The sequence below is a fragment of the Sturnira hondurensis genome, unplaced genomic scaffold (assembly GCF_014824575.4).
Source record: "Sturnira hondurensis isolate 20B ecotype Veracruz unplaced genomic scaffold, ASM1482457v3 Scaffold0021765, whole genome shotgun sequence".
Taxonomy (NCBI): domain Eukaryota; kingdom Metazoa; phylum Chordata; class Mammalia; order Chiroptera; family Phyllostomidae; genus Sturnira; species Sturnira hondurensis.
In genome coordinates this window covers 800,182-826,175 of record NW_028094396.1, presented here as the reverse complement: position 1 = coordinate 826,175, position 25,994 = coordinate 800,182, and the positions used below count along the sequence as shown (strand labels likewise).

Below are 25,994 nucleotides of genomic sequence, written 5' to 3'. Positions count from 1 at the left end.
CCGCACTGGGGACCTGGCCTGCAGCCCAGGCATGTGCCCTGACTCAGAATGGGGCCGGCGACCTTTCCACTTGCAGGCCAGCACTCAACCCATGGAGCCACAGCAGCCAGGGCACCGAGTTTTTATTGTGTCACATATGAGCATTTAAAATTTTAAATCTAAGCATAGAACTTTACATGGGTTCCAGTTAAATTACAACCCAGCAGTTCCCATTCTGGGAGTTGCATTCTGATGATACAGCATTAAATTGTGTCTCCAAAGAGTCATTCCATCCAACAACAGACCACTTGCAAATAGAGTAAACAGAACAATTTTAGTTAGCATTAGAGTTCCTTCTACTTCTGTGTATTCTTCTGTATATTCTATTGTTTCCAGGATTCCTTCTTTGAGAATAGCCTTCCAGTTGGGAAGCATTGAATTGAAAGGAACTTAAGAGTGTATCAGGGAAGCCCTGGCTGGTGTAGCTCAGTGGATTGAGCACCAGGCCTGCAAACCAAAAGGTCGCCAGTTCGATTCCCAATCAGGGCACATGCCTGGATTGTGGGCCAGCTCCCCAGTAGGGAGCATGCGAGAGGCACCATACATTGATGTTTCTCTCCCCCTCTTTCTCCTTCCTTTACCTCTTAAAAGAAAAAAGTGCAGCAGAGAAGATTAAAGCATAAACATGGGAAGCAAATTACAACATGAGCTCATTGTGAACAGAGTAACTGTTCCTCCATGGAGGAAGCAAGCGCTGAGCATTGCACAGATGTGGGGCATTGCACAGATGTGGGCGTGGTTGGGTGTGGTTTAGCAAGAGAAGCCTCTTTGGGTGACTGTACCAGGAGAGTGTGCATACCTGTGGCTTCGGTGTTCAAAACTGGAATTGCTCCAGAAAGTGCAGGACATCTAAATGTCATGAAGAGTTAGGATTTGAGGTGCTAAACATGATAGACTGGGATTAGCTGGCTGGTTCTCTCTGGGTTAGCAGAAAAAGAGCTTAGGCTCAGGCAGACCTGGCTCTGTCCAGTCACACCACGTGCTGCTGGGCATAGCATTGTTCTGAGGAATAAGAATGTGTATGAAGCACCTCACACATTGTCTGGCAAAAAAGGAGGGCTTGCTGACCACCAGCGAGTGAGTCCCGTGTGAGTCCGTGCCACCCAGCTCTGGGAGCCGCAGCTGCTGCCCGTGTGCCGAGGGATGGCCTCCCCCCTTGTCAGGCCTCGTCTGGGGGGGCCCAGCATGGTGGGCTGGAGGCTCCATTCCTTTGGCCAGCTACCATGAAAGCTCCAAAAAGCCTGGCAGTGTCTGTAATTGTGTTTGTTTTGCTTTTAAACATATTATCAAATATTTTCATGGAACTGCCACTCCTTTCCCCTCGGGAACTGCCCCTCCTCTCCTCTGCTGGGTGTTCGTCAGAGGCTGCTGGGTCTGTGTAGCCTGGGAGCAGGGCTTCCCCAGCAGACGGCACATGCGCGTTCTGTCCCCGGCGTTCACCAGCTTGCTGTGGGGGTTGTCCTGGATTCTCAGCTTTCCTCTCTCCAAATACAGCCCACACCTATGGTTTCTGCATTATTTGGAGCATTGAAGAAGACACAGACGCAGGACCTGGTGTGGTGCTTGGCAGGAAGCAGCCCCGTGTGTGGTAGAGGCCTCCTCTCCCACTCCGAGGGACGGCAGTGTTTTGCATGGAGCCTGGAGGGGCAGGGCGGGCAGAAGGTGAGGTGTAAGCAGCCTCAGTGGTGCGGATCCTGGCTGGCAAGATCCGTGTGTGTTGTGGCTGTGATAAACAAATTCACATGGACTACAGAAGTCCTGTGGAGAAAAAGGAACGGCACGGCCACTCTCTAAGTGAGAGAGAGGGCCCCAACCCCTGCCTGGACAGGCTTTTATTGCTTTTCTGGGTACATTACATTGAGGATGGTCCTCATTTACTAATGTGCAGATTCACTGCAGGGGACTACCTTTTACAGATAACAAAGGAAAGAATGTTGCTAATTACTTCAAAGAGAAGGATGTTGCAGACCAAGGGGAAAAGTGGTTGAAGCAGTCACACTCCATACTTGGGAGGTTTAGCTCAGATTTTAGGAAGTTGCAGTAGGCACTTACTGCATCAATTCAGGGTGAGGGAGTTTTAGCAAAAGCAAGTCTCATAGCAGCCTAGGTACAATGCAGGCCTGATTCCCTACGGGGAAACCTCTCTGTGGGTATGGTCCTGCGTGCCAACTTGCTTCCCACTGGTTTTCCACGTGGGCACTGAGCTACATTTCCACGCCACGTGAAACAGCTCCCTACACTAAATAGGGAAATAGTATCAGTTTGGAAACAGGAATAGTCTATAGCTGAGTGAAAACGCAGCTTTTTTTGTTGTTCAGCCACCACACCCACAGTTCTTCCGAGTTCATCTTGCATTTTGGAATTTGGCCAGACCCTGGTGCTCTTCCTCCCTTTGTTCCACCAACCCTGCGGTGTTGCGAGGCTCTTGCATGTCCCCAGGTGGAGAAATGAGTTTCGAGAAGCCTCTGAGGCTCCCTGTGCGCGATGCTTCATCACTAACTTCCCGGGACTGCTGAGAGGACTGCTGAGATGCGGCGTCCTTTCCCCCCACTGCGAAAACAATCACATTCTTAAAGAAAACTGAAAAAAACATGGGGAAATCGATGGCTATGTGGTCACTCTGTGCCGTCTGTCTCCTCCTTGGGGACCAGGGCTGATTTGAACCATCTGGTGCGCCAGATAAACAGCCCCTCCCCTCACTGGTTCCCACGTGCGCTCAGTCAGTAGGGTGGTAGGGAGCTGGAGGGCTCTTTTGCGGTCTAGAATATTCTGAAGAGTAGAAAGGAAGAAATTATTTATAATTCCATCACTCATACTTTAAGAGTTAGTGTTTTCCCTTCTGAACTTTTTTCCGAGCCAGTGTGTGCCTGTGGGTGTGTGCAGTTCTGTGTCTTGCTTTTTCCGTATAATATGTCCTAAGAAGCAGCTACTTCATTCCATGACAGATGAGGACATGCGACTCTCTCTCCAGCGCGTCCCCAGTTAGCCTCCTGTACTCTCCGCTTTAAAAGCAGCAACAAGTTGAAACGTGAAGCTATCCACGTCCTCCTGGAGCAGGCAGTTTCTGAAATGAGGTCATTGTTGTTCTGAGTGTTGTAGAAGGACCCGAAACCGAGCACAGCTCCAGCAGGACTGGTAACGCGTGGGGGCGGTGCTTCCCTGAACAGGCTGCTGCCCTCAGCCCTGTGTTCCTTGTCTCTCAGACACCACGGGCTGTCCAGGAGGCAGCTGTGGATGGGTGGGTGGGGGAGGGGTTCCAGCCCCCGAGTTGTGGCTGGCTCGGGGCTCCCGCTCTGGAATTGTGTGTGTTGGTTTTGAGCTCTTGGCTGCTGTTACATTTGGGGTTTTGGTGGGACAGAAGTCTATTGCCCAATAATCACTGTGGCTTGAAGATGCTGACTCCGAGACTTACAAACAGCTGACTTCAGCGTTCTCTCTCTGTCTTTCTCACCCTCAGGCCTGCAGCCTGTCTTACAAGGGGACTGGGCGGTTGTGGTTTGTCTTCAGAAGGGCATGGAGACAGAGCCAGGCCAGAACTGGCGGGAAGTCCTGGAGCAGCTCCTTCTGCTTCTCTCTGGTCTTTTCCTCGGTCAGTGGCTCATGCTCTTCCCCTCAGTTCCCCACCCAGAGCCAGGACTGAGGGTGAATTACAAGCAGTTGCAGGGTTGTAATGTGTTATATGTTATAAAAGGTAGTAGCGGGGCCGATCAAACTAAGGTCTGGAAGCAATTGAACAACGGTTATTTTGTGATACCGTCGTGGGATGCATGTGCAGTCGGGTGGTGGTTTCTCCCTCTGGTTCCTACAGGCTGCGGAACTTAGAGAGTGGTTCTGGCCACGGGCTGTTCCTGTGTGTGCAGAGGGAGCTCTACGGGCCATCGTGACGGCTTCTGTGCGTTTGAGTCTCAAAGTGCTGACCCTTCAGAGTCCCTCTGCTCCTAGAATTTGGGAAGTAGGACATGGCTTGTTAACTTGCTTTTACTGTAAAAAAAGATTATTGCTTAGACTTTGTTGTTCTTTGCTGGTTTCTGTACCCAAAGAGTACATTTCCTGGGATTGGAGTCCCCCTTTAATGGTGAACTTGAAATCTGTCTCAGCCCAATGCTCTCAGCAGCCTCTGTACTTGCAGTGACTGCACTGGGGTGAGGTGAACAGTTTGCTCAAGGTCAGCCTGCTTCCTGGGGTTCGTATCCTGAGACAGTTCAGGTTAAAGAGGCTGCAGAATTTTGAGCAGAACCTTTTAGGTCATGTGCTGTGAGATTCCCCAAAGTACATCTAAATAAATTCTCATGTATTTTACTTCATCTAACAGGCTGTTTGACCAGTTTGTCCGTATACACACATCATGTTGTAGATCCTTTAACATGTGGCAGGGAATTAGAAGTCAAGAGGCGTCTGCAGTTCTCTCCCAAACATAAAAGCATGGAGAGTGATGCAGTGATACCAATGCTGTCAATCCCAGTGGCCAGAGCAGTGCCTGAGCACAGGTCGGGGTCTGCGCTGACGGTTCCCAGAAGGCTTTACAAGGTTCTGCCGAACTTCTCCGGCTCAAAGTGCCTCGTTCTTGACATTACGGCCTCACCCTGGACTTCCCAGTTCTTGCCAGATGGAACCCTTCCCATGGCGACTGCTACCCAGATATGTTTTAAACTGTACTTCTTCACGTATTTATAGCATTGTCTTCAGAAATGTGACTTTCACACTCAGCGAGTGGCCTGGTGGCCATTCCCAAGGCCATGGGCACAGGTGTTCCTTGTGTTACCCCATTGCAAGGTGCCTGTTTCATAACTGGCTTCTTACAGGTCCGTCCTGGATGGGGTTCCACGGCGAGGGCCTCCAAATGCACCTTTGGAACAACCCGAGATTTGGCATATTTGGTTTCCCAGGACAGTGGCCTCTTACTGGGAATGGCCGCCCTGTGTGCCTCAGATGGAAGAGCCTAGAAAAATCTTCAGGTGTTTTTCACGTACATTAATCTCTGCTCAGTCTGTTCATGGTCACCAGGTGCCATTTATAAACCCAAAGACGTAAAGCATATATACAGGGTATGGTTGCTGTAAGGCCTGCTTCAGTGTGGTTGGGAGAGTAATAATATGGGTATAATCACTTACAGTTTTAATTTGAATATTTCACTTAGCACGTCATATGGTGTGCTTGAGTGTGATATTGTTATGTTATAGAACTACACGCTTATGATTTTGTAATAAAGAGGGGCATTATTTGTGCCCAACCCTGTATGTATTTTTTCCCCTGGATAAAGGGCCCCTCCCCCTCAAAGGCCCGTCCTGTACAGCAGCTTCCCAAACCCGGTGTTACATACGTCCTAACTGTGCACATCTCAGCGAAGGCCATGGGAGTCGTGTTCCATTTTGGAACACTGAGGATACAGTGGCTCTGAGAACAGACTTTGTTACAGGATTCTTCAATAACTATGCTTCTAAGGGATGGTACACCCATCATTAATACAGATACTTCCACCAGTCCACTTACCAGAACGGCCGAGGACCAGTGCACACTCAGGTCTGGATTCTGAACCTGGCAGTGCCCTCTCCTGCCTCATGGACCCCCTGTGGCAGATTTTTTAAATCTGTCAGCTACCCCAGAGGGTCACTGTGAGCATCGAATAGGGTCCTGCTACAAAATACCTTTAGCGCCACCTCCTCTCCACCAGGGTGTTGAGTAAACGTCATTACCTGCCCGCATCTTTCTTGGAATAACATTATCTCACACACGAATACGCCTCAGAGATATTCACGGCATCAAAACATGTTGGTTTTAGAAGTTTTCAGGGGGTATCCCATGGTCGGGAATTCTCTAACAATTCCATCTGTGTCCAGACATTGTTCAAGTTCAACTGAAAGGTAAAAAGAAACCAAAATGTAGGGCCTAGTCATGTAAAGAAACAGTGCACCTTTCAGACCGGTCGCATGACCCAGGTGAGCGGGGCTGCTGAGATCTGCAATCAGCTGGCTTGTACAGCCTGTCCTTCGAGAAAGCTCTTTGGAAAAATCTGAAGCTTAGTGAGTATCTAATCTTCGTGCAGCTACCGGTGTGGAAACAGTCTCTCACTGAGGGCCACTTTGTGTCAGGGAGTTTGCTGCTGTCATCCAGTAAGAGCTCACGGAGCAGGCCTCCTGTGCCAGGGGTGTGCTGGTGCCGTGGGGGCGGAGTTGGAGTTGCTTGTGGTCTTCAACTAATTTCTAGTTTTTTGTGGCCCCTGGCATTTTCCACTTTGATGAAACTTCTTCCTTCGCCATCCAGATCTATATGAAATCTTAAAGGACAAGACAGAGTGTTGGGAAGCCACTTGGAGGACCTGCGTTGTTCCACGCTCCGAGCCTGGCTCTGGGGATGGAGTTTCCTTGTGGTCCGTTTCCTCACTGCTCAGATCTCGTCTTCAGAGACATCGGATGCAGCAGTTCAGCAGTGATGGGGAGGATGGAGCGCTCTCAGCATTGGGTCGCACCTCCTGCCCTTCTCTCTACTTGCAAAGGGAAGTGTGCCCACGGGAGACCTTGTGGTGTGTACTCTGTGTGCGCGTTAAACTTCAGGCCTGGTTCTGGAGATTGTGAAGTTTGGCTTGTGAAGGAAATAATGAAATTTCAAAAGCACAGGAAACCTCCCAGGAAGACCGTGTGAATATTGTGTACAGATAGAATAACGTTAGAAAATGTTTCATTTTTAGTTAAATTGAAAACTATGGGAGACCTCTGGTAACCGAAAGAGTTATTCCTAAGGTCCCTTTGGTTCCATTTCTTGGGTGTTGAGCCATCACTTTGAGTTTGGTCTGGATTTTGGAAACGGTGACATAATTGATTGCAGTCTCAGTGCCTCTGGCCAGCGGGGCAGGGTTGGATGGAGCCCTGTGTTCCTTTGGGGGTGTGTCCCCGACTTTCAGAACACGGCCCTGAGAACCCCACCCAGGTCCAGCTGCTCCCTGCTGTCTGGAAATTGCTTTGAGCTGGTCCGACCTCAGAGTATCGATTCTTCTCACCAGGGCAACTTCCTGAGCCCAGCCTGTTGCCCTCTGACCTGGAAGAGGGGACCTCCTGTCACCCCAGCCCGCAACTGCTACCCCAGAAGTCTTAGGTGACTCCACCATCCTCAAGCTAAAGAAGTGCACTTCCTGCCCTGGCGGGGTGGCTCAGCTGGGCGGAGCCTCCCATATGCCGAAAGGCCGTTTCACCCTCGGTCAGGGGTCCACCAATCCATGTTTCTCTCTCTGTGTCTCCCCTCTTCCTTTCTCTCCAAAGTCAGTAGTCACATCTTTGGGTGAGGATTAAAAAAATGGTGTTTTGTTTTTTTTTTGAAAAGAAGGAAATGTACTTCCCAGGTTAGTATGCTATTTAGCATCACTAGGTTGATCTTTAGTGATCTAGTAGGCAAATGTATTAGGTTGGCCACAGAGTTTGTTTTTTTTTTTTTTTCTGTGAGATGGCTCTATTAGCGCTTAGTTGCCATTAACTTCATTCGAAACAATTTTGTTAGGTTGTATTGTGACAGCTGTCATTATCAGTGTGCATTTGAAAAAGAACTTGTCAAAATTAGTGAATTTTTGTATAGCCATTTTAATATTAAAGATGGAAGAAAATAAGCAACATTTTTAGCATATTATGCTTTATTATTTCAAGAAAGGTGAAAGTGCAACTGAAACACAAAAAGATCTGTGCAGTGTATGGAGGAGAGGCTGTGACTGATAGATTGTGTTGAAAGTGGTTCGCGAAGTTTCGTGCTGGAGATTTTTCTCTGGACGATGCTCTGTAGTCGGGTGGACCACTTGGAGTTGATAGTGACCAAATCAAGACATTAATTGAGAACAATCAATGTTATACCACGTGGGAGATGGCCGACATACTCAAAATATCCAAATCAATAAGGTTATTGGTGAAAATGAAAAATGTGTCTTTTATTTTATGGGGAAAAAACCATGGACTTTTTGGCCAGCTCAGTAATAATGCAAGAAGAATCTGTTTAATGTCCCCCCCCACCCCCTCCACCCCCGGGAAACAAACTGAGGCTAATTTGTTAGTATTCTGCACTCATTGTGAGCAAACAGTGATAGTGGGATTATGTGCATGTCTCGTCTTGTGTAATACCACCCACCACACACAGTGGGTCCACTGGGTAGTACCTGCTTTGAGGGTTTACATTTGGGGAAACTGAGGCCAAGAACCTCGACCAGAGCTCCTTCTGATACTTGATTATAGATTCAGGCTGGGAGAACTTGGCAAGTAAACAGTGACCTAATTTCCACCTACTTTTTCAGTTAGCTGAGACCCTTCCCAAATATCCGAATTACCAGCTCAGCCATCCCTGGAACCACCCCATCATTTAGGCCACGTTTCCCAAGTCTTCCTAGTAAGCGCTCTTTGTTTCAGTAAAAATTTTAGGAAGCGTTTAGTCTGTGTTTTCCCAGGTGAGTGCCTCCGGGTTAGGTAAGAGTCCATCAGACATGGCAGGCCAGGCGGGAGGACACGTGTGGAGTGAGGGCGAGATGCCTGTCGCGCGATCGTTGCTCGGGGAAAGGCACGGAGCGTTCCTCTTAGTATTCAGCAGGTGTCGGGCTGTCACTGTTGATTATGCCGACCCCCACTTTCTTCAAATGAAACTTCGTTAGCCTATTTTAATTTATGAGGCACTCTTGACAGGATGATCTCATTAGTTGTTACTCTACTAGGAGATGGATGTGGCTGTTCCTGATCTGACCCACGTGGGGGAGGCTGTGGCCGAGAGGACCGGCACGTTGGCCTCACTCCTTACTGATGTTGGCCCCAAGCCTTTACCCAAGAAAAGCCCACCTTCCCCAACCCTGGGGGTGGGTACTGCTTTCTGGGTGGCTGCTTCCGGCCATCGGGCGGCGTGGCTGGGCTCCTGGCAGCCAGGCTTCTGCGTGGCCCACTCATGTGACATTCCAGGCCGACTCTGTCCATTGAGACGGCTGCACCAGGCTCTGAACAGCAGCCATGGGAGGGTGGAATTTGGCAACTGCCGACCAGCCACAACAGCACGGCAGTGTTCCAGGTTGAAAATAGTAACCCTCTCGTCCTGTTGCTGCGACCAAGAGGGTATTGAATTCGCGTCTCTCCAGATGTGGCTGGCATTTCCCCGGAAGTGACTGCCCGGGAGATCGGGCAGGTTTAGCCAGACTCAGAATGTGGGTCTGAGGTACTGCTGTTTCTTTTGGCCGCAGGCCTTCTGTTTTTCTTTCTGAGTCGGCATCTCAGGTCCTGTGAGGACTGTGACTGGTCTTGCTCAGTTGTTTACAGACTTCTTTGAACCCAGAAAGGTGAGTTCATTAAAGAACATGGGATTGTCCCCATCTTCCCTACATCACCTTAATCTCACTGAGACTGATAGAGTTGGGCGAGACCAGGTCCTTGCCTTGCTGCTCTCAGTGGGATGCAGCGGTAATTAGAGGGTCTTGGCCGCCGGGCAGCAGCATTGAGAAGTCAGGTGTAAAGACCAGAAACACAAGAGCTGTCCTTGGAGAGCGTGCGATTGCCTCTGACAGTGCAGGCAGCTTCTAGCTAGTGCTGCCATCTCAGAAAGTGACGCTGAGGTTGGGGGAAGCTTAGCTGAAAGCACGCCACCCTATTGGCGTCATATTTTGCTGCTCAGATATACGCGGTTCCGCAGATGAGGGCAAAGGGTGAGGGGCTGCCTGCTGGGAAGCAGTCGTGGTTGACCTTATCAGGGCTGGTTTATTGACTCTCAGCCGAGAACAGAGAAGCGGCTGTCCCTGAGACTAAAGATGCAGTTATTCCTATCTCTGAACTATATGAAATCCGAACAATATGCAAGAACAGTAGTGGGGTGTGGAGCCTCTGTATGTCTATGACCATGTCCTGCTAAAAAGGAAAGAAAAGTCTCAATCCTTCTTTCCTCCGGTTACCCTGAAATCTCTGGGTTTCTTGGATGTGTGTTAAGAATTTGAAATATCTCAAAAACCACATTTAAGTTCATAAGCGTCAGTAATACTTCTGTGCGCCTTCTAGTTCCCTGCGTTGGCTGTCTGACCCCAGGCACCAGGGCTGTCCTGATGATGTTCATAGCTTCCAGCAGCCATGAGCATATTCTGTGTGACCAACGCCATGCCAGGCGTTGGACAAGCAAAGCTAAAACACCGTCTTTAATTTACGTGGTGTAGGCTAATGAGGTGAGGCAAATGACCAGATAAATACTGCATATTCATGTGTTAGTGGCTATATATTGCACTTGCTGCCTTAACTAAGTTGTCTGATCAGCTATAGGACATGCTCAGACCTCTCCAATCTTATATATTTTTATTTTTATTGTATTTAGTGGGGTGACATTGGTTAATAAAATAATATAGATTTCTTTTTTTAATTATATTTCCTTTATTATGCTATTATAGCAGTCCTGATTTCCCCCTTTGGCCCCCTTCCAACCAGAACCCACCACTCCCTCAGGCAGTCCCCTCTCTGTTCATGTCCATGGGTCGGTCACGCGTATAAGTTCTTTGGCTCCTCCATTTCCAACACTGTACTGTACATCCCCAGGGCTGTTCTGTAACCACCTGTTTGTACTTCTTGAGCCCCGCACCTGTTCACCCATTCTCTCACACCTCCCTCCCATCTGGCAACCTCAAAATGCTCTCTGTATCCATGATTCTGTCTCTGTTCTTCTTGTTTGCTTAGTTTTTTTTTTTTTATTCAATAGTTGATAGATATATATTTATTACCATTCTGTTGTTCGAAGGTTTGATCTTTTTCTTAAATAAGTCCTTTTAACATTTCATATAGTAATGGTTTGGTGATGATGAACTCCTTTAGTTTTTTTCTTGTCTGGGAAGCTTTCTATCTGCTCTTCAATTCTAAATGACGGCTTTGCTGAGTACAGTAATATTAGCTGTAGGTCCCAGCTTTTCATGACTTTATTTTTTGCCAGTGCCTTCTAGCCTGCAAAGTTGCTTTTGAGAAATCAGCTGATAATCTTATGGGAAGTCCCCTGTAGGTAACTAACTGTTTTTCTCTTGCCGATTTTAAGATTCTTTCTTTATCTTTAACCTTTGTCATTTTAATTATGATGTGTCTTGGAGTGGACCTATTTGCATCCATTTTGTTTGGGACTCTCTGTGCTTCCTGGACTTACGTGTGTATTTCCTTCACCAAATTAGGGAAGTTTTCTTTCATTATTATTTTTTAAATAGATTTCCAATTTCTTGCTTCTTCTCCTTTTGGCACTGCTGTGATGCACATGTTGGAATGTTTGAAGTTGTCCCATAGGCTGCTTCACTATCCTCGTTTTGGGGGGTTCTTTTTTATTTTTGTTGTCTGATTGGTTGTTATTTGCTTCCTTATGTTCCAAATCATTGGTTTCATTTTCAGTTTCATCTACTCTACTCTTGTTACCCTGTAAATTATTATTTATTTCAGTTAATGTATCCTTCTTTTCTGACTGGATCTTTTTTATACTGTTGAGGTCCTCACTAAGTTCCTTGAGCATCCTTATAACCAGTGTTTTGAACTCTGCCTCTGACTGATTTGCTTGTTTCCATTTTGTTTAGCTCTTTTTCTGGAGTTTTGATCTGTTCTTTCATTTGGACCATGTTTCTTTGTTGCCTCGTTTTGGCAGCCTCCCTGTGTGTGTTTCTGTGTATTAGGTAGGGCTTCTATGGCTCCCTGTCTTGATAGCGTGGCCTCATGTAGTAGGTGTCCTATGGGGTCCCGTGGCACAGCCTCCTCTATCAGCCAAGCTGGGTACTCAAGGGGTGCTCTTTGTGTGGGCCAAGGAAACCCTCCCTTGGTAGTTGAGCCTTGATTGATGTTGGCAGGTCAATGGAGGAATTTACTCATGCCAGTCATCTATAAAGACTGGCTGTAACCTCTGACCACCAACCTTTGCCCTTCGTGGAGGATCATCTGTGCAGGGCAGGGAGTTGGTGCGCTGATGTGGTCTCTAGCTGTCCACTGGGTACACAGGCTCTATGGTTTCCCAGGTGGTGCAGGCCAAGGTCAGTCTCCACCTGCATTCTGCCCAGGGCCACCATACATGAACTGTAAACCAGTCTGAGATGGCTGCTACTTGTGCTGGGCTTGGAGATTCCCAGGTGAAGAAGCCAAGCTGTGGATCTAGGTTGGCTGCTGCTAGCAGGCCTGAGGCCCCTCAGCAAAGAGGTATGGAGGTGCTGAGGGCTCACTGAGGCCAGCTGTTGCTTGTTTGAGAGGATTTAGGAAGCTGTGAAGCATGAGCCAAGATGAGCCATTCCTATGGAAAAGTTATGATTAGTAGTTGGGTGGGCCCATACGTTGGGTGGAATGGAGTCTCAGGGGCTCTGCAGGGCAGGGCAAACAGTGTAAGGCAGGATGATGGAGTCTCAGATATGGCACCCACCTCCCAGCTCTGTGGCGAGAGGGCTCAGAAAAGGGACAGTGGCCTCTGCCTGCCTTTCTGTCTGGCACAAAGCTGTCTCCCAGGTGCTGTCTTGATGCCAGCCATTTCAGTTCCTCCTTATATGCCACTGGTGCCTTTCAAGCTGCTACCCTGGTGCTGGAGCTCAGAGGGAGTGAGTCTGAGTAGGTCTGCATGTGGGTTCCTTAAGGGGAACTGCTTGGGACTCCAGAAGTTTCTTCTACTGACTCATTTCCCTTTGGTTTTTACAGCCAGAAGTTATAGGGACTTATCTTCCTGGCACTGTGGAACCCTGGGCTGGAAGCCTGGTGTGTGGCCGGGACTCCTTGCTCCCAAGATGTCCACTCCAAATTCTTATCCACTAAATGTAGGAGTGGGACCAGCCCGTTCCATGTCTCCACCCCTCCTACCAGTGTGGATGGATGTGGTGTCTTTAATTTTATAGTTGTCAGACTTCCATTCAACTCTCTTTCTGATGGTTCTGAGTGATGGGGTGTTCTGTATTTTAGCTGCAATTTTGATGTGGTTATGCGAGGAGGTGAGCCTTGTTTACCTATGCTGCCATCTTGACTGAAAGTTCCTCAGGTATATAGGTTTCGAGTGTACAGTTGTATAATACGACATTGTATGGTGTGTTCACCCCCCAAAGTCAAGTCTCCTCCCATCACCGTTTACTCCCCTTTTACCCTCTGCTACCTCCCCACCCCTCAGCCTTCTTTCTCTCTAATAATCACTACACTGTTGTCTGTATGTATGAGTTTTGGGTTTTTTGGGCATAATCCCTTCCCTAGACCACCTCTTTATACCAAACAGAAGAATAAACTCAGAATGGATTAAAAATTGTAAGACTCAAAACCATACAAATTTTAGAAGAAAACATAGGCAGTCGAATCTTGGATAGTTTGGACATTTTTTATGACAGTATTTTTTTCTGCTATCTCTCCTTAGGCAAGGGAAACAAAAGGAAAAAATAAATTTTTATTTAGTTTGACTAAATAGACTAAAAAGCTTTTGCACAGCAAAGGAAACCATCATCAAAATGAAAAGACAACCACTGACTGGATCACTTCAATCTTTAAAAAAAAAGGGAAAATAACCCTGGCTGGTGTAGCTCAGTGGATTGAGTGCGGGCCTGCGAACCAGAGGATCGGGGTTCAATTCCCAGTCAGGGCACATGCCTGGGTTGCAGGCAGGTTCCCTGCAGGCCAACTCCCAGCAGGGGATGCATGAAAGGCAACCATACATTGATGTTTCTCTCCCTCTCTCCTTCCCCTCTAAAAGATAAATAAAATCTTTAAAAAAAATAAATTAAAAAAAAGGGAAAAGAACAGAAGAAGAGACACCCTGAGTGCCCCCCAATCACTGCCAGCTCCTCTTTCTTCCATATTCACAGCCATTTTCTCAAAATATGTGTCTGTACTGTCTTGCTCGGTCACCTCCCACTCAGCCCTCACCTCAGTTCAGTTCGGATCCAGCCCTATGATTCCACCGAAACAGGCCTTCCCCGGTCCCCAGTGGCCTCGCCTCGCCACATCTAATGGACTCTCGGAGCCTCATCTGGACTTTCAGCAGCAGTTGACACAGCTGACCGTGCCCACCTTGGGATGGTCACAGCCGCGCCGTCTCTTTTGCAGACCCTTCTCCTCTGGCAGTCTGTTTGGGGCCAGGGTTGTCCCAGGCAGGGCCCAGCCTTCCCCTCCCCAGAACCCACAGCCTCTGTCACCCGTATGTGGCTCAGACTTGCTCCCAAGCTTCCTTTGGCCACTGGCCTTCTTGGTTGTCTTCAACGCACTCGGCCTTGGTATGTCTCAAACTGGTCTCACGATCTTTATCCCAGCCATGGTTCGCTTCCGATGTTCCCGTCTCCGCCTTTCATCCGGCTGTGCAAGGTGGAAACCCAGCAATCACCCTTTCTCCTACCTCCCCCGCAGCTCCTACATCCCACATACTGCCCCGTCTCTCGTTTTTGAGATTTCTGTCTTCCTCTGTCTCTGCTCCCCCCATCCAGTCTCTCTGCTCTTCACAGTGCAAAGTGATTGTTTCACAACAAAAATAGGCTTACCTCCAGCACCTTTTAGAGGCTGTGTGTGAGTGGTTTGGAGCAGTCTGGGCCTGCAGGGTTGGGGGAGGGTGGGCTTGGGCAGCTGAACAGGTGCAAGATGTAGCCCAGAACCTTGGACAGTGAAAGACCTCGTATGTTGTGCACAGAGCATAAATATGGAAGGGCTACTTGAAGTGTTGGGGGGCCATTGAAGGGTTTTAAGGAAGAATGGTTCCTTACCATACCCTGGGTCACCTTGAACCCTTATCCTGTGTGTTGCTTTCATTTCTGTCACTTAGCCATGATTGGATTATACTGAAGAGGCAGTTTGTATAATGGTTAGGAGTATGGGTGCCAGGACCCAACAAATGTGGTTCAGATCCCAGCCCTGACTCCTGCCTGCTGTGTGATGTTGGATAAATTACTTGGCCTTCCTATGCCTTGTTATTCTTATTTGGGGAAATTAGGGTAATCATTATACCACCACACAGAGTTATTGGGAGGACTAATGAGGTCATTCAAGTAAATGCTTAAATCTTACATTTCTCCGTTGTGCATTTGCAGAGGATTTCCCCAGTCCTGTAAGATAGACAAGGCAACTATCCCTCTTTTATTAAGGGAACTGGGCCACTGCCCAGAGCAGCGAGTAGGTAGCTCAGACTGCACAGTAGCACCACCCATTCGGAAAGGATGCTGCCAGCCTCTCAGTTCTACAGAGTTTCAGGTAGGGTGATGAGACAGGACTGAGTTGGTCAGAGGGGCCGTTCTGCGCAGCTGCGTTCAGGGCTGGCATTTAGCGTGAGGCGTGCTGGGCCTTCTTGGTGGGAGGAGCCTGCTTCGGTTGGCAGGTTCTCCGGTCCTCTGGTCAGTAACTCATCCTTGGCAAGAAGTGCAGTGTTTACAGTGTGTGGCTTCTCTCTTGCGCCAGGCGGTTTTTTTAGTTTCTGCTTAGCTTGGAGCTAGTCTAAGATCCCTTAATAGGGAACTGGGAACATGTCCTGTGCATTTCAGAAAGCTCTGTTTTTGACTCTATTGAGACCAAAGCCAGTGCATGGAAGCCGAGGATAAGTGGGAGGGGCACATTCCCCCAGGGACCAGGCGGAGACACCCTGAGGACACAGCAGCAGGGACACTCAGGACAAGAGGGGGCCTGTTATGTAACACTAACTTGCTTGTCAACAAGAACCAGCAACAGCACTTCCGAGGAGGGAGTTCCCCTTCCTGTGCAGAAGCCCCAGACAGAGAGGCCCTGCCCTGTGCGAGCAAGCCTGTGTGTGCCTTTGGCCGCAGAGGTCAGCTGCATCTGGCTTCGGTTCTGCATGGAGATTTGGGTAAGTGCCAGGATGTGTGCGATGTGAGGCTCCTCTCTGCTGTGTCCACAGGCTCAGAGAGGTATCCAGACACCTGCCTGATGCAGAAGAGGGCAGGGCTGTGGGGTCCACTCCCAGTTGCCCTGGCTCAGCAGATTCTCCGGGCCTGAGTCCCATCGACCCCCGTGACTGGAAGCACAGAAAGCTCTGAGTGGGTTTCCTGCTCTTTTTAACATGGTATTTGGAGTTCGGGGGGATGGCCCAGGGTCTCACCCAGAGTTGTCCGAAGCACAGACAGGACCTGACTTCCAGTGACAGGGAAATATCCCAAATGAGGAAGGCTTTCTGGAACACACCTCTTCTCTTTTGTTTTCTCTTAACCACTTTCTGTTCACAGGCCTGGCTGGGGTTCTCAAAGGGGAAGAGAAAGCGAGGAGGGGGAGACTCTGGGGCAGACGGAGGGCTGTGATTGACTTGGATGCCGGAAGCTGAGGGAGAGGGAGGGGGCCTAGTCCTGGGAGGAGAGCAGGACACATGAGAGGCGGGGAAACAATGAAAGAGGAAGTGGCCGTGTGTAAGTGAGAAAGGGAGAGGGAGACCGAACGTGAGAAGTCGAAGGGAAGCATCCTGCCTGTCCCAGGAACTGAGCTCAGTCCTGCCTCCGCCAGCCAGAGTGGACGCTCAGAGGGGGTGGAAGCTCCCACCGAGGGGAGCCACGGCGCATCCGGAGCTGGAGGGGAACTCTTTTTGGCCAGTTGTGGAGAGGCGATACGTGCCCCACAGATCACGCAGCCCTCCCCCAGACATCTAGCTGTCCCCATGCTGCTGAGGGCCAGGTTCGATTCCCTCCCTCACCCACTACGCTGCGCATTCCCTGCTATCCTGTGGCACGAGTCAGGGAGCTCCCCGAGCCGGGCCTCAGACACCCTGGTGTGTCAGCTTCCCCGAGGCTCTGGGGGCCCTCTCAGGCGGGTGTGGATTAGGTGTGCTTATGAGAGCTTTTAACCCTGAAAGTCTTTGATCTGGGCTCCCAGAAAGTGCCTCCCCTCCCATTCTCCAAGAAAACCTCCAGGCTTCCACTCCCCTCACTCCTGTTATAACAGCGATGGTGAGGATGGTGGTGGGCACAGCTGGCATTCATTGAGCACTTACTACATGCCGAACATGAAGTGCTTTATGTCGATCGAGTGGCTTGTCTCACACAACAGCCCTGCAAGGGGGACATTTTTATTAGCCCCATTTTAAAAATGAAGAAGCCGAGATACAGGGGAGTCAAACGTTCCTGCTGGTGAAAAGCGGACTCAGGAGGCCAACCACAACACCCTATAGCCCGTTTCCTGAGTGGGTCCTTGTATCCCAGCTTTGATCTTCACGTTTGATCTTTGCGTTTCAGGGTTAACAGACTCCTCGTCATTCTTAACCTGTGCAGAAATCCGCACCCCCTCCTTTTCCTCAAACTGGTGGTCCCTAAGAACATTGCTGGGGGCGCTTTGGGGGATGCTGGCTTCTTCCCACACCCTCGTCAGCACTTGCCTGGCTCCTGGCGTAGCTCTCGACCTTTTCCTTCTCGTCACTTACTGGCCTCCTGGCCATCGCTGCATTGCACCCGAGACTCACGTCCTCTCCCCCAAGTCCCACTGTCTGCTGCGTTCCCTGTGGCGAGCTGTCCCTCACACTGTCCCAAGTTCCTAATGGCTCAGCCTTGGAGGCAGTCCCAGCAATCCGAGCGAACACGTCCTGGGCGCCCTTGTGTGCCGGACGCGGTGCAAAGGCCTGTGCTCACGGTAGTGCTGTATTCCTAACAGCGTCCCCCTGAGGACGGCATTGTGTCCATTGACAGATGAGGACACAGATCATCACACGGGCTTAGTGACTGGCCTGGGGTGATATAACAAGGTGGGGGGCAGATTTGAACTTGGTTCCAGCAGAGCACTGTAGCCTTTCATGCGGCTGATCACGTGGCCTTGAACTCCACTCCTAGAACAGAAAATGAGCATCTTCCTCCAGCCACAGCCACCAGCACCCTCTAGCTCATCCTCTCCCTCTCTGCTGGGATCCCTCTTTGCCATTCCCTCGATTCTTTTATTTCCCCCCAAACTTTATCTCTTCTGGATCTCCTCTGGAATTGGAAATATGCTCAAACATCTCCCATCTTCAAAATCCCGTCCTTCCTCCTCACCGCTTCCTGCCTCCGCACAGCCAGGTCACTTGTGGAGTTGCCTGTGCCGCCTGTCGCCACTCCCTCACCCCCTGCCAGCTGCGTCCTGTGCGTTTCTACGGACGTGGCAAAACCCAGGGGCCACCGCAGGAACTGCCCTCCATGGCCTCTGCCGAGCTCTGGAGCTCTGTGCGGGGGCTGCCTCTCCCATCCCTTTTGGCTTCCAGGCCCCTGGTTCCTCTCCCTCCTTTCCGGCGGCCCCTCCCCCCAGCCCACTTCAAGGGCACCTCCTCCTCTGTTTTCTGAAAGAAGGCGAGGGGCTTCGTCTTGGCCCCCAGCCCACACAAGCACTGCTGTGCTGAAGGGAGGCTGCTGAATTCTGTAGAGCTGAAATTCTGTATAAATAGACGCATTTACAACGTCCTGTCCATTTAGCTGTCAATCCCCCTAGCAGAGGTAGTGCTAATAATAACTTGCACATGTAGCAGTTCCCAGCTTACAAAGTGCTTTCACATGCCCTTCAGCACCCCTGTCTATGTGTGATGAAAATAGTTTTAGGTCTGTACGGTATTCAACAGGCATCACTAAACCCGGCCCTCTTTGCCAGGGTGCTGGGACGGTACTCGGAATGAGCTTGGCTTTGATGAAGAGTCGTCACGCAGTAGGCCTCTGTGTGCTGTCTGCCAGGGTCATGCCCCTGTCTTCCGTTCAGTTTCACCAGTGACTGATCCGTCGTTGGTCCCGGGGACAGAGCCAAATGACCCTTGTCATTTTAATAACGTGCGTTCCTAGGGTGCTAGGAGAGACGGCAGACTGACCAGAAGGTGTGAGAAATCTCCGTGTAGGTTGAGGGAAGGGCAGGCTGAGGCCCAGCTGCAGGACCTGAGACATTTGGAGTCGGATGAGATGTGGCTGGGTGTAGGTAGTTGATGACACTGTATGGCTTGTGCTTTCTAAAGGAGACAGAAGCTGTAAACCAAGATGGCTGCTCTCACGAGTTAGAAGGACCTGCTTTCGGGGCAGGCTGCCTGGACCCGACGGCGCTGCCGGCCACAGGCGTGAAGGAGGCCCTGGTGGCAGGGCCTCATCTTTGCTGTAGCTGCTTTCAGCTGTTTTTGAAAGGTGACGAACGTCCTGACAAACTGAAGCAGAACAATCAAGGCTGTCACCGAGGACAAACATTCAGGAGGAGCCGAGAGTTTCTTCCTGAGTTTTGGCTTGCTGCAGCTTTGCTTTGGAATCAGCGAATATTGGAGGTCAAAGTCTACCCAGATAAGAATTTTCTGAGGTTCCTCAGTGACTCCCACTTGCTCGCCCGCCCCGGGGACGAGGCCTGGGGCTGGCTGCTCCTCCGCCTTCCGGGTCCTTCACAGGCTGCTCTTACGTCTTTGCTGTGCTCTGGTGTCATAGATGCTTTCGGGAAACAGCTTGTGGCTCTGGTGGTGAGGCCTCTTCTTCTCCCAGGTGACTTTGGAGAATCCTCAGCTCCCATTATGCCCTGCGCTTGAGTCTTCCTGACTCTCTACTTGAACCCCAGACCTGGGGCACACTCGCCTGCATTGGCCTCGGGCTGGGTTTTGGAGGACTCGGGCCTGCACGGTGTCGGACGTGCCCTAAGCAGCTGGGTTTGCTTGCTGATAGCTGTCCCGGTGGAAAGCACAGAGCAGCAGGCGGCCCTGCCTGGTTCTCCCTCGTTTTCACCGAGAGGTCCAGCCCCCGGGGGAAGGAGCAGGCTCCCCCTCCAGCACACACACGCTTCAACCAACACCCAGCTCTTCCACAAAATATTATACTACTTCCTCCCCAAATCCTTGACACTTTGGAATATTGTGTCAGGTTAGCTGGATCATTTTATAGTGCTGCCAAAAACAACTCAAGTGGGAAGAAAAACAATGCTCACCATTTCGAGCAAAGCAGGACCTCTGGCCTCAGCACCATCTTGTGCTGCGCATCAGTGCGGCACCGACCATGCCTTTCACGTCTTGTGCTTTTGCTTTATTGGATGACATGGTGTACAGGCCAGAGCTACAAAAACCTGCCCCTGAAGAGCACTGATGTCTGAACTGTGTGCATGCCTCTTTTTAAAAATGTACTTCAGAGTACAGTTTGGAGCATCTATCCCTTTTGGTGGGTGGGTCGAGGAAGCCTAAAGGAGCAGGTAACGTGCTAATGGAGGAATGTGGGTGGCGAGCACATAAATGTTCTCTGCACAGTTCTTGCAACTTGGCTGCTGGCTTGGAGATTTTCATAGCAGTGTCAGGGTGTGGTGGGGGGAATGACTCCCAACAGTGCACCATGTTAATTTAAAACAGGCTCTTGACCGGTAAGGTCCCTGAGGCTGGAGAGTGAGGGAATTTTGTGACTGGAGCCATTTCATTTGGGAAGACTTCCTGTAGGGCGTGGTTTCCTGCCTGCCCTGTTCATAGACTGTGGAGAGGAGGGGCTGCCGTCCACCCTCCCCCACAGCCCCCCAGCAGCGTGCCGCTCTCTCCTGGGGCTCTCGGGTCACACCCCACTCCTTGTGGCAGCCTGGCTTTCCTCACCTCCCCCAGAGGACTGCCCTGTGTCCCCGCTGGGCTGCCTGTGAGGAGGGAGGGGCCCTCGCCCCGCACAGGGTCTGCTGTGGCTCTGGGCCCTGGGAGGGTTGGGAGGCCGAACTGCTGCACAGAGAGTGGGAAGTAAGCGGTGGTGAGAGGCCCTCCGGAGTTGGGTCCTGACCTGAGTTGTGGGTCACTCTCATTGGTGGGCTTGAAGAAGGTGCTGGGTCCAACCTCCAGGCTGACTGACTCAGGTGTGGGAGTGAAATGCAAGACTCCCACCCACCCACACCTGTCCAGTCTCCTGCTCATGTGCAAGTGAGTGCTCGGTGAGTGCAGATTCAGTTAAGTGCCATCTGTAGCACTGTGTGCAGCCTCTGGTGGTGTGCAGCATTGAGAATCCACTAACTGCCAGGCTCCGGGCCCCCTTGGCAGATGTCATCTCCATGCTTTGCACTGCCTGTCACATGCACACACATGTGCCTGGTGCACACACACATTCATGAGCCTGGTGCACACGTGCTTGGTGCACACACATGCGCCTGGCACACACGCTCAGTCATACATGTGCCTAGTGTACATGCTCACACATGCATGCATTCATGTTGCCTGGTGCATGCACTCGCTCTCACACATACACTTATGTACATGCCTGGTGTACACACTCTTACACATACACTCACACTTGTGCCTAGTTCACACATTCACCCCTGACCCCGGGGCTGAGCTCTTCCCTGCCCTTGATGCCTGCTGAGTCTCGAGGGGACGCCCAGCCCTTGCCCCTACTGGGGTCCCTCCGTGCGACGCATGCAATGGGGAGCAGGCAGCCCTCATCTGGTTCTCATCTTGGCTCAGGCCTGCTCTGTGCTCTTTTCTCCTGGGAGGCCGTGGATCCTGGCATTCAGACCACGGTCCCGGAACCAAACTCCCTGTTCCGTGTCCTAGCTGGAGGGCTGCTGGCCGTATGATCTGCACCCACCCACCTTGTCTTTCTGTGTCCCTTGTTCATCGCTTGGGAAATGAAGATGGTGATGGTCCCTGCCACCTGATGGCTGTAAGACGCTGTCAAGTTTACACTGTGGTGCCTGGCGCGCCTGCAGTGAGCCCCGGTCAGTGCTGGCCACTGCTGCCCGGTGCCTGCTCTGCAGTCCCCTGCTCCGGGCTGCAGGTCCGAGGCCAGAGCAAGAAATGAGTAACTCACCAAGGCCCAGGGATGACAGCTGTGTTGGTTTCCTATCGTAGTTGTAACAAATTGCCACAAATTTAGTGACTTTAAACAGTACAAATTTATTCTTACAGCTCTGGAGGTCAGAGCTGAAATCATTTTTATTGGGCCAAGGTCAAGGTGGCAGCACCCTTCCAGGGGCTGTGGGGGAGGCCCCAGAGGAGCACCCGTGTGCCTGCTGTTCCCTCTCTGGAGCTGTGTGCCTTGCATCCCTGGCCCCAGGCCTCCTCCTCCATCAGCAAAGGCAGCAGCACAGTATCGTGGTTCTGTTGTCCCATCTCCCTTTGCCTTCCCCTTAAAAGGACCTTCCCGGTGGCATTTAGAGCCCACTGGGTAATGCAGGAGAGTCTCCTCCCCATCTCGCAACCCTTCACTCAGTGGCTTCTCCAGAGTCTCTTTTGCTGTATGAGTTAAGGTTCGCAGGTTCCGGGGATTAGGACACAGGCCAACGGGAACATGGCCCCAGACCCAGCCGGGCCACACCAGCTGCTGGGCCCTTGCTGTCACTCCGTCGGCACGGGGTCCTCTCTGTCTGCCCAAACGGATGCTGAGGGTGCCTGGCACATGGCAGGCACTGGGCGGGCGCCTGTGTACTCATACAGGCAGGTGCTGATGTGCTGTGTGGTCCTTTCAGGGCACGGTGAATGTCACTGCGGAGAATGCAAGTGCCACGCAGGTTACATCGGGGACAACTGTAACTGCTCCACAGACATCAGCACGTGCCGGGGCAAGGACGGCCAGATCTGCAGTGACCGTGGGCGCTGTGTCTGCGGGCAGTGCCAGTGCACAGAGCCGGGGGCCTTTGGGGAGACGTGTGAGAAGTGCCCGACCTGCCCGGATGCTTGCAGCACCAAGAGGTACTGGCCCTGCCCCCAGACCGCCCCCGCCAGCTTCTCGCCCGGGTGGGCCTGCCTCTCGCTCCTCATCATGTGCTCTGGGCATTGCTGGGGAGCAGAAGTCTTACTGATATTAACTAAAATACCATCTTTGAGATTCTGGTTCCATAGGGATTTTGTAAGAAAATAAGAAAACAGAGAAAAAACCAAGACAATCATTTAATTGCTTGGCCGATTTAGGAATTAAAAGATTACTGAGTTACATGAAATTAAACTGGTTTCTATACCAAAATAACATCTTCTCAGAGCCTTCATTGGGCTTTTGAGTATTTCAGAAGGGGATCTAGGGTGCCTCTGTCCTTCAGGTGCATTCGATCCCCACCTACTCCCCACCCCCACCCCCTGCCAATTTAGCATCTCCCAAACCGAGTTTCACAGGACGCAGTTTGGGAAATGCTGCTTTAAACAAAACATAATCAGAAGGTACATGGGGTAGGCGGGCACCTGGCCTAGCTGAGGCATGCCAAAAACAAACCGCCGTGGCTGATGAATTTTCTGCTCCATTTATGCAGCCCGCGGAGCGAGGCCCTGTGGGGCTGATGAATGCACAGATTGTGTGGCCCTGGGCACCGGCCTGTTCCCTGCTCCCTGCTCCCTGGGGTGACCCCACAACGGCTCTGCTCTTCACACTGCCCGGGCGCCAGTGCGAGGGGGTGCAGGGAGCTGTCCTGCCGTCAGGAAAGCAAGACAGTCTCTCTTGCATTTTACTGGAGAAACGGCCGTGTGGTCGCCGTGTGTGCTCAGGAGCCAGCCGGGAGGGAAGCAGAGGCACAGATAATCAGAAACAAATAACAACACAGACGGCCTTTCTCTTTGGTTGGGGAACACGAGTGTGCAATTTTCTCTTGGCAGATTTCCCCCCAAACATCTGGCTTGGGCTGACAGTGGAGGGCGTTCGCGCTCCCTGCGCCCGCCGTGGCTGCTGGTCGGTCCGTGCTCAGGAAAGCTCTGGGTGGCAGGGCCCGTGGTTGGACGCTGGCCACGGACAGCCAGGCGTGGGTAATTGGAAGCTGGCTGCAGCTCAAGAGACGAGAGAGACAGGGCCAGGTTTTATTTTGTGTAATCGGTGGGGAGCGGGGAGAGTAGGGGAGAAGAAAAACAGATCCATTCCAGACCTGCTAAGAGTGGAGAAACAACAGAAATTCGAAGCGAACCACTCAGGGGTGGGGCTCCGGATCCTGGATCTGGAGCCCAGAACGCGTGGCCCCCCGAGCTCGGAATCAGAGACGTTCTGTCCATTTTATGTTGGACGGGGGTGCCCGCCCCACCAGCAGAACCCCTTGAGTGTATGTTCCCAGTTCTTGCAGCACGTGCAGTTAGTGGGGGGTGGGACCAAGCCAGGGCAACACACGTGGAATCAAAGCAGATGAAACCTATTTCAGCCCTTCCTCTGGATTGGCGTGGGGCAGTTAAAGGGTCCCCTGGGAAGACAGTCTTAGCTTTAAATGTTTCAAGCACTCCCTTCCCAGGAAACGTAGACTCGATAATTTGTTATCTGTTCAGCAAAAGCAAAGGAGCAAGGAGAGCAAAGGGATGCCTCGAGGGACCTCACGACCCCTTCTCACCACCTGACCTCTCCGACCCCATCCCTCGTTCACAGCCTAGTTGCAGCTTTTTTTTTTAAAACAAAGTCCCTTTGATAGTGACTTATATCAGTCTGGTTTTCTGCTTGCTGCTTTGCTGAGAGCCCCCTGTGAATGCCTTTTGTCCTTTCCCCTGGGGTTTCAGAGTAGCCAATCTGTACTTTGTAGAACTAACCGTGCACACTCTTTACCTTAGCTGAGTTCACACTCGGCCTCAGCCGATTTCGACTAAGCAAGGCTGGGCAGAGTCTCTCTCAGCAACTTGTTTGTTTAAAAGACCAGGCTTATTCTAATACGTGATGACAACCCATCACAAGTCTCAGCCCAGTATGCGAATCACACAAGTTAGACTGATGTGTCTGCGTGGATAAGGAGGGACGTTTCCTGGAAGCGTCTCTGGGGCCCAATGACAACGGGAGAGGCGGGCAGAGGGCACAGTGGGTCCCAGCTGAGACCATGTGTTGGTGCAGGGGCTGGAGGGAGGGTGAGGAGCTGGGTCCACCCCTCCTGGACCACAGCCAGGCCTTGCTCCCGGGCCCTTCGGAGTTCTGGTCTCTGCGGAAGTGCAGACCCCGCCAGCTTGCCCGTAGCTCCAGAATGCTTCCATGAAGTCGTTCCCAGGAGAGTGGGGGTTTTGTGGCCAGTTCTGGGATAGCTGAGCTCTTACGCGTATGAGAACGCTCTTAAGCAAAGCTTATCCACGTCCTCCTCATGAGCAGCTCATGTGCGCTTTCCTCCTCAATGGTCAGAGAGTGGCATCAGGATTTGGGGACGGGGCCGTCTGAGGGAGGGGCACCCGGGTGCTGGGTGCAGCTCCCCTGGCTTCTCTTTGGCCTCATTTTCCGCATCTGTAAACCGAGGGAACTTGACAAAATGCTCTGAGCTCCCTTCCAGCTCTGACGTTCCAGTCTGCGGTTTCTGCCCTGCCTCTTAATCTCAAGGAATTAAGAAATGGGCGGTGATGGTAAAGGTGAGGTACGGTAGCCACACGCCCTCTATGTTGTGCTGGGGGCTTTCCCGACACACGGTCCCTTCGGCCCCACAGGCGTGTGGGGCAGCTGCCCCCACGTGACTCCGGCTCCGTGAGCTCACCCCCTGTGCCCTGGGGCAGGGCACAGCTGCAGGGCCCACGGGGCCTTCCCAGCACACTTGGCTCTGGAGTTCTAACCCAGCTTCCTGAGGAAGCCCCTGTTTGGGGGGGCTCTCACTTCCCTGCTTCACGAAGTCCCTGAAAATGTATTGTCAGCTGGTTGCTTGGTGTCAGCCCACTCTTCCCTGGAGGTGATTTCTCACCGTCCCCTTTGCTCCCCCATTCACCCCACGGCCCCTCCCCTAGAGGGGTCAGGGCTCTCCTCTGGCCTGGCAGCCTCGGGAGTCCTATTCTCCCTGGTGCGACTACAGGTGGATGGAGAATTTCTGGAGCCTGGTTTTGACTATGGAAAGCATAAATACGAATTATTAACTGAGCATTTTAATTAAGCAAGTCATACAATGTCTGATTTAAACTGCCAGTTTGAGGTGAGAGGCAAGAGGCTCAGAGGGTCCCTGTAGGGTCGCTCACCCATTTTCTCCAGAAGGCCCCCGTTGAGATGGAGGCTCCCTGGAAGAGGGCTGCCACCCTGTGGCCTCTACAAGAGTTTAGTGTGGCTCAACTAATGGAGTGGACAGCAGGCCCCCTGGGGCCCGCCAGGTGACCTCCATTAGGAAGGGAGAAGGGGGCGAGAGCCCAAGAGCTTCCAGGGCAGTAGTTCTCAGCCCCCACTGTTTTTATCTGACTCCCAGGAGCCCAGGCTCTGCCCTAGAAACATGATTCCATGGGCTGGGTGGCCCAGG

The 25,994-nt window shown here is 51.4% G+C and overlaps 1 protein-coding gene across 1 annotated transcript in view; it reads left to right on the top strand.

The window, feature by feature from the left end:
• The window catches only part of ITGB5 (integrin subunit beta 5), a 117,282-nt gene that overhangs the window by 84,165 nt on the left and 7,123 nt on the right, over positions 1 to 25,994 (top strand). The window contains exon 11 of the mRNA XM_037033705.1: positions 22,317 to 22,539. Coding sequence (XP_036889600.1) covers positions 22,317 to 22,539 — 223 coding nt within the window. The remainder of the gene's footprint in view (positions 1 to 22,316; positions 22,540 to 25,994) is intronic.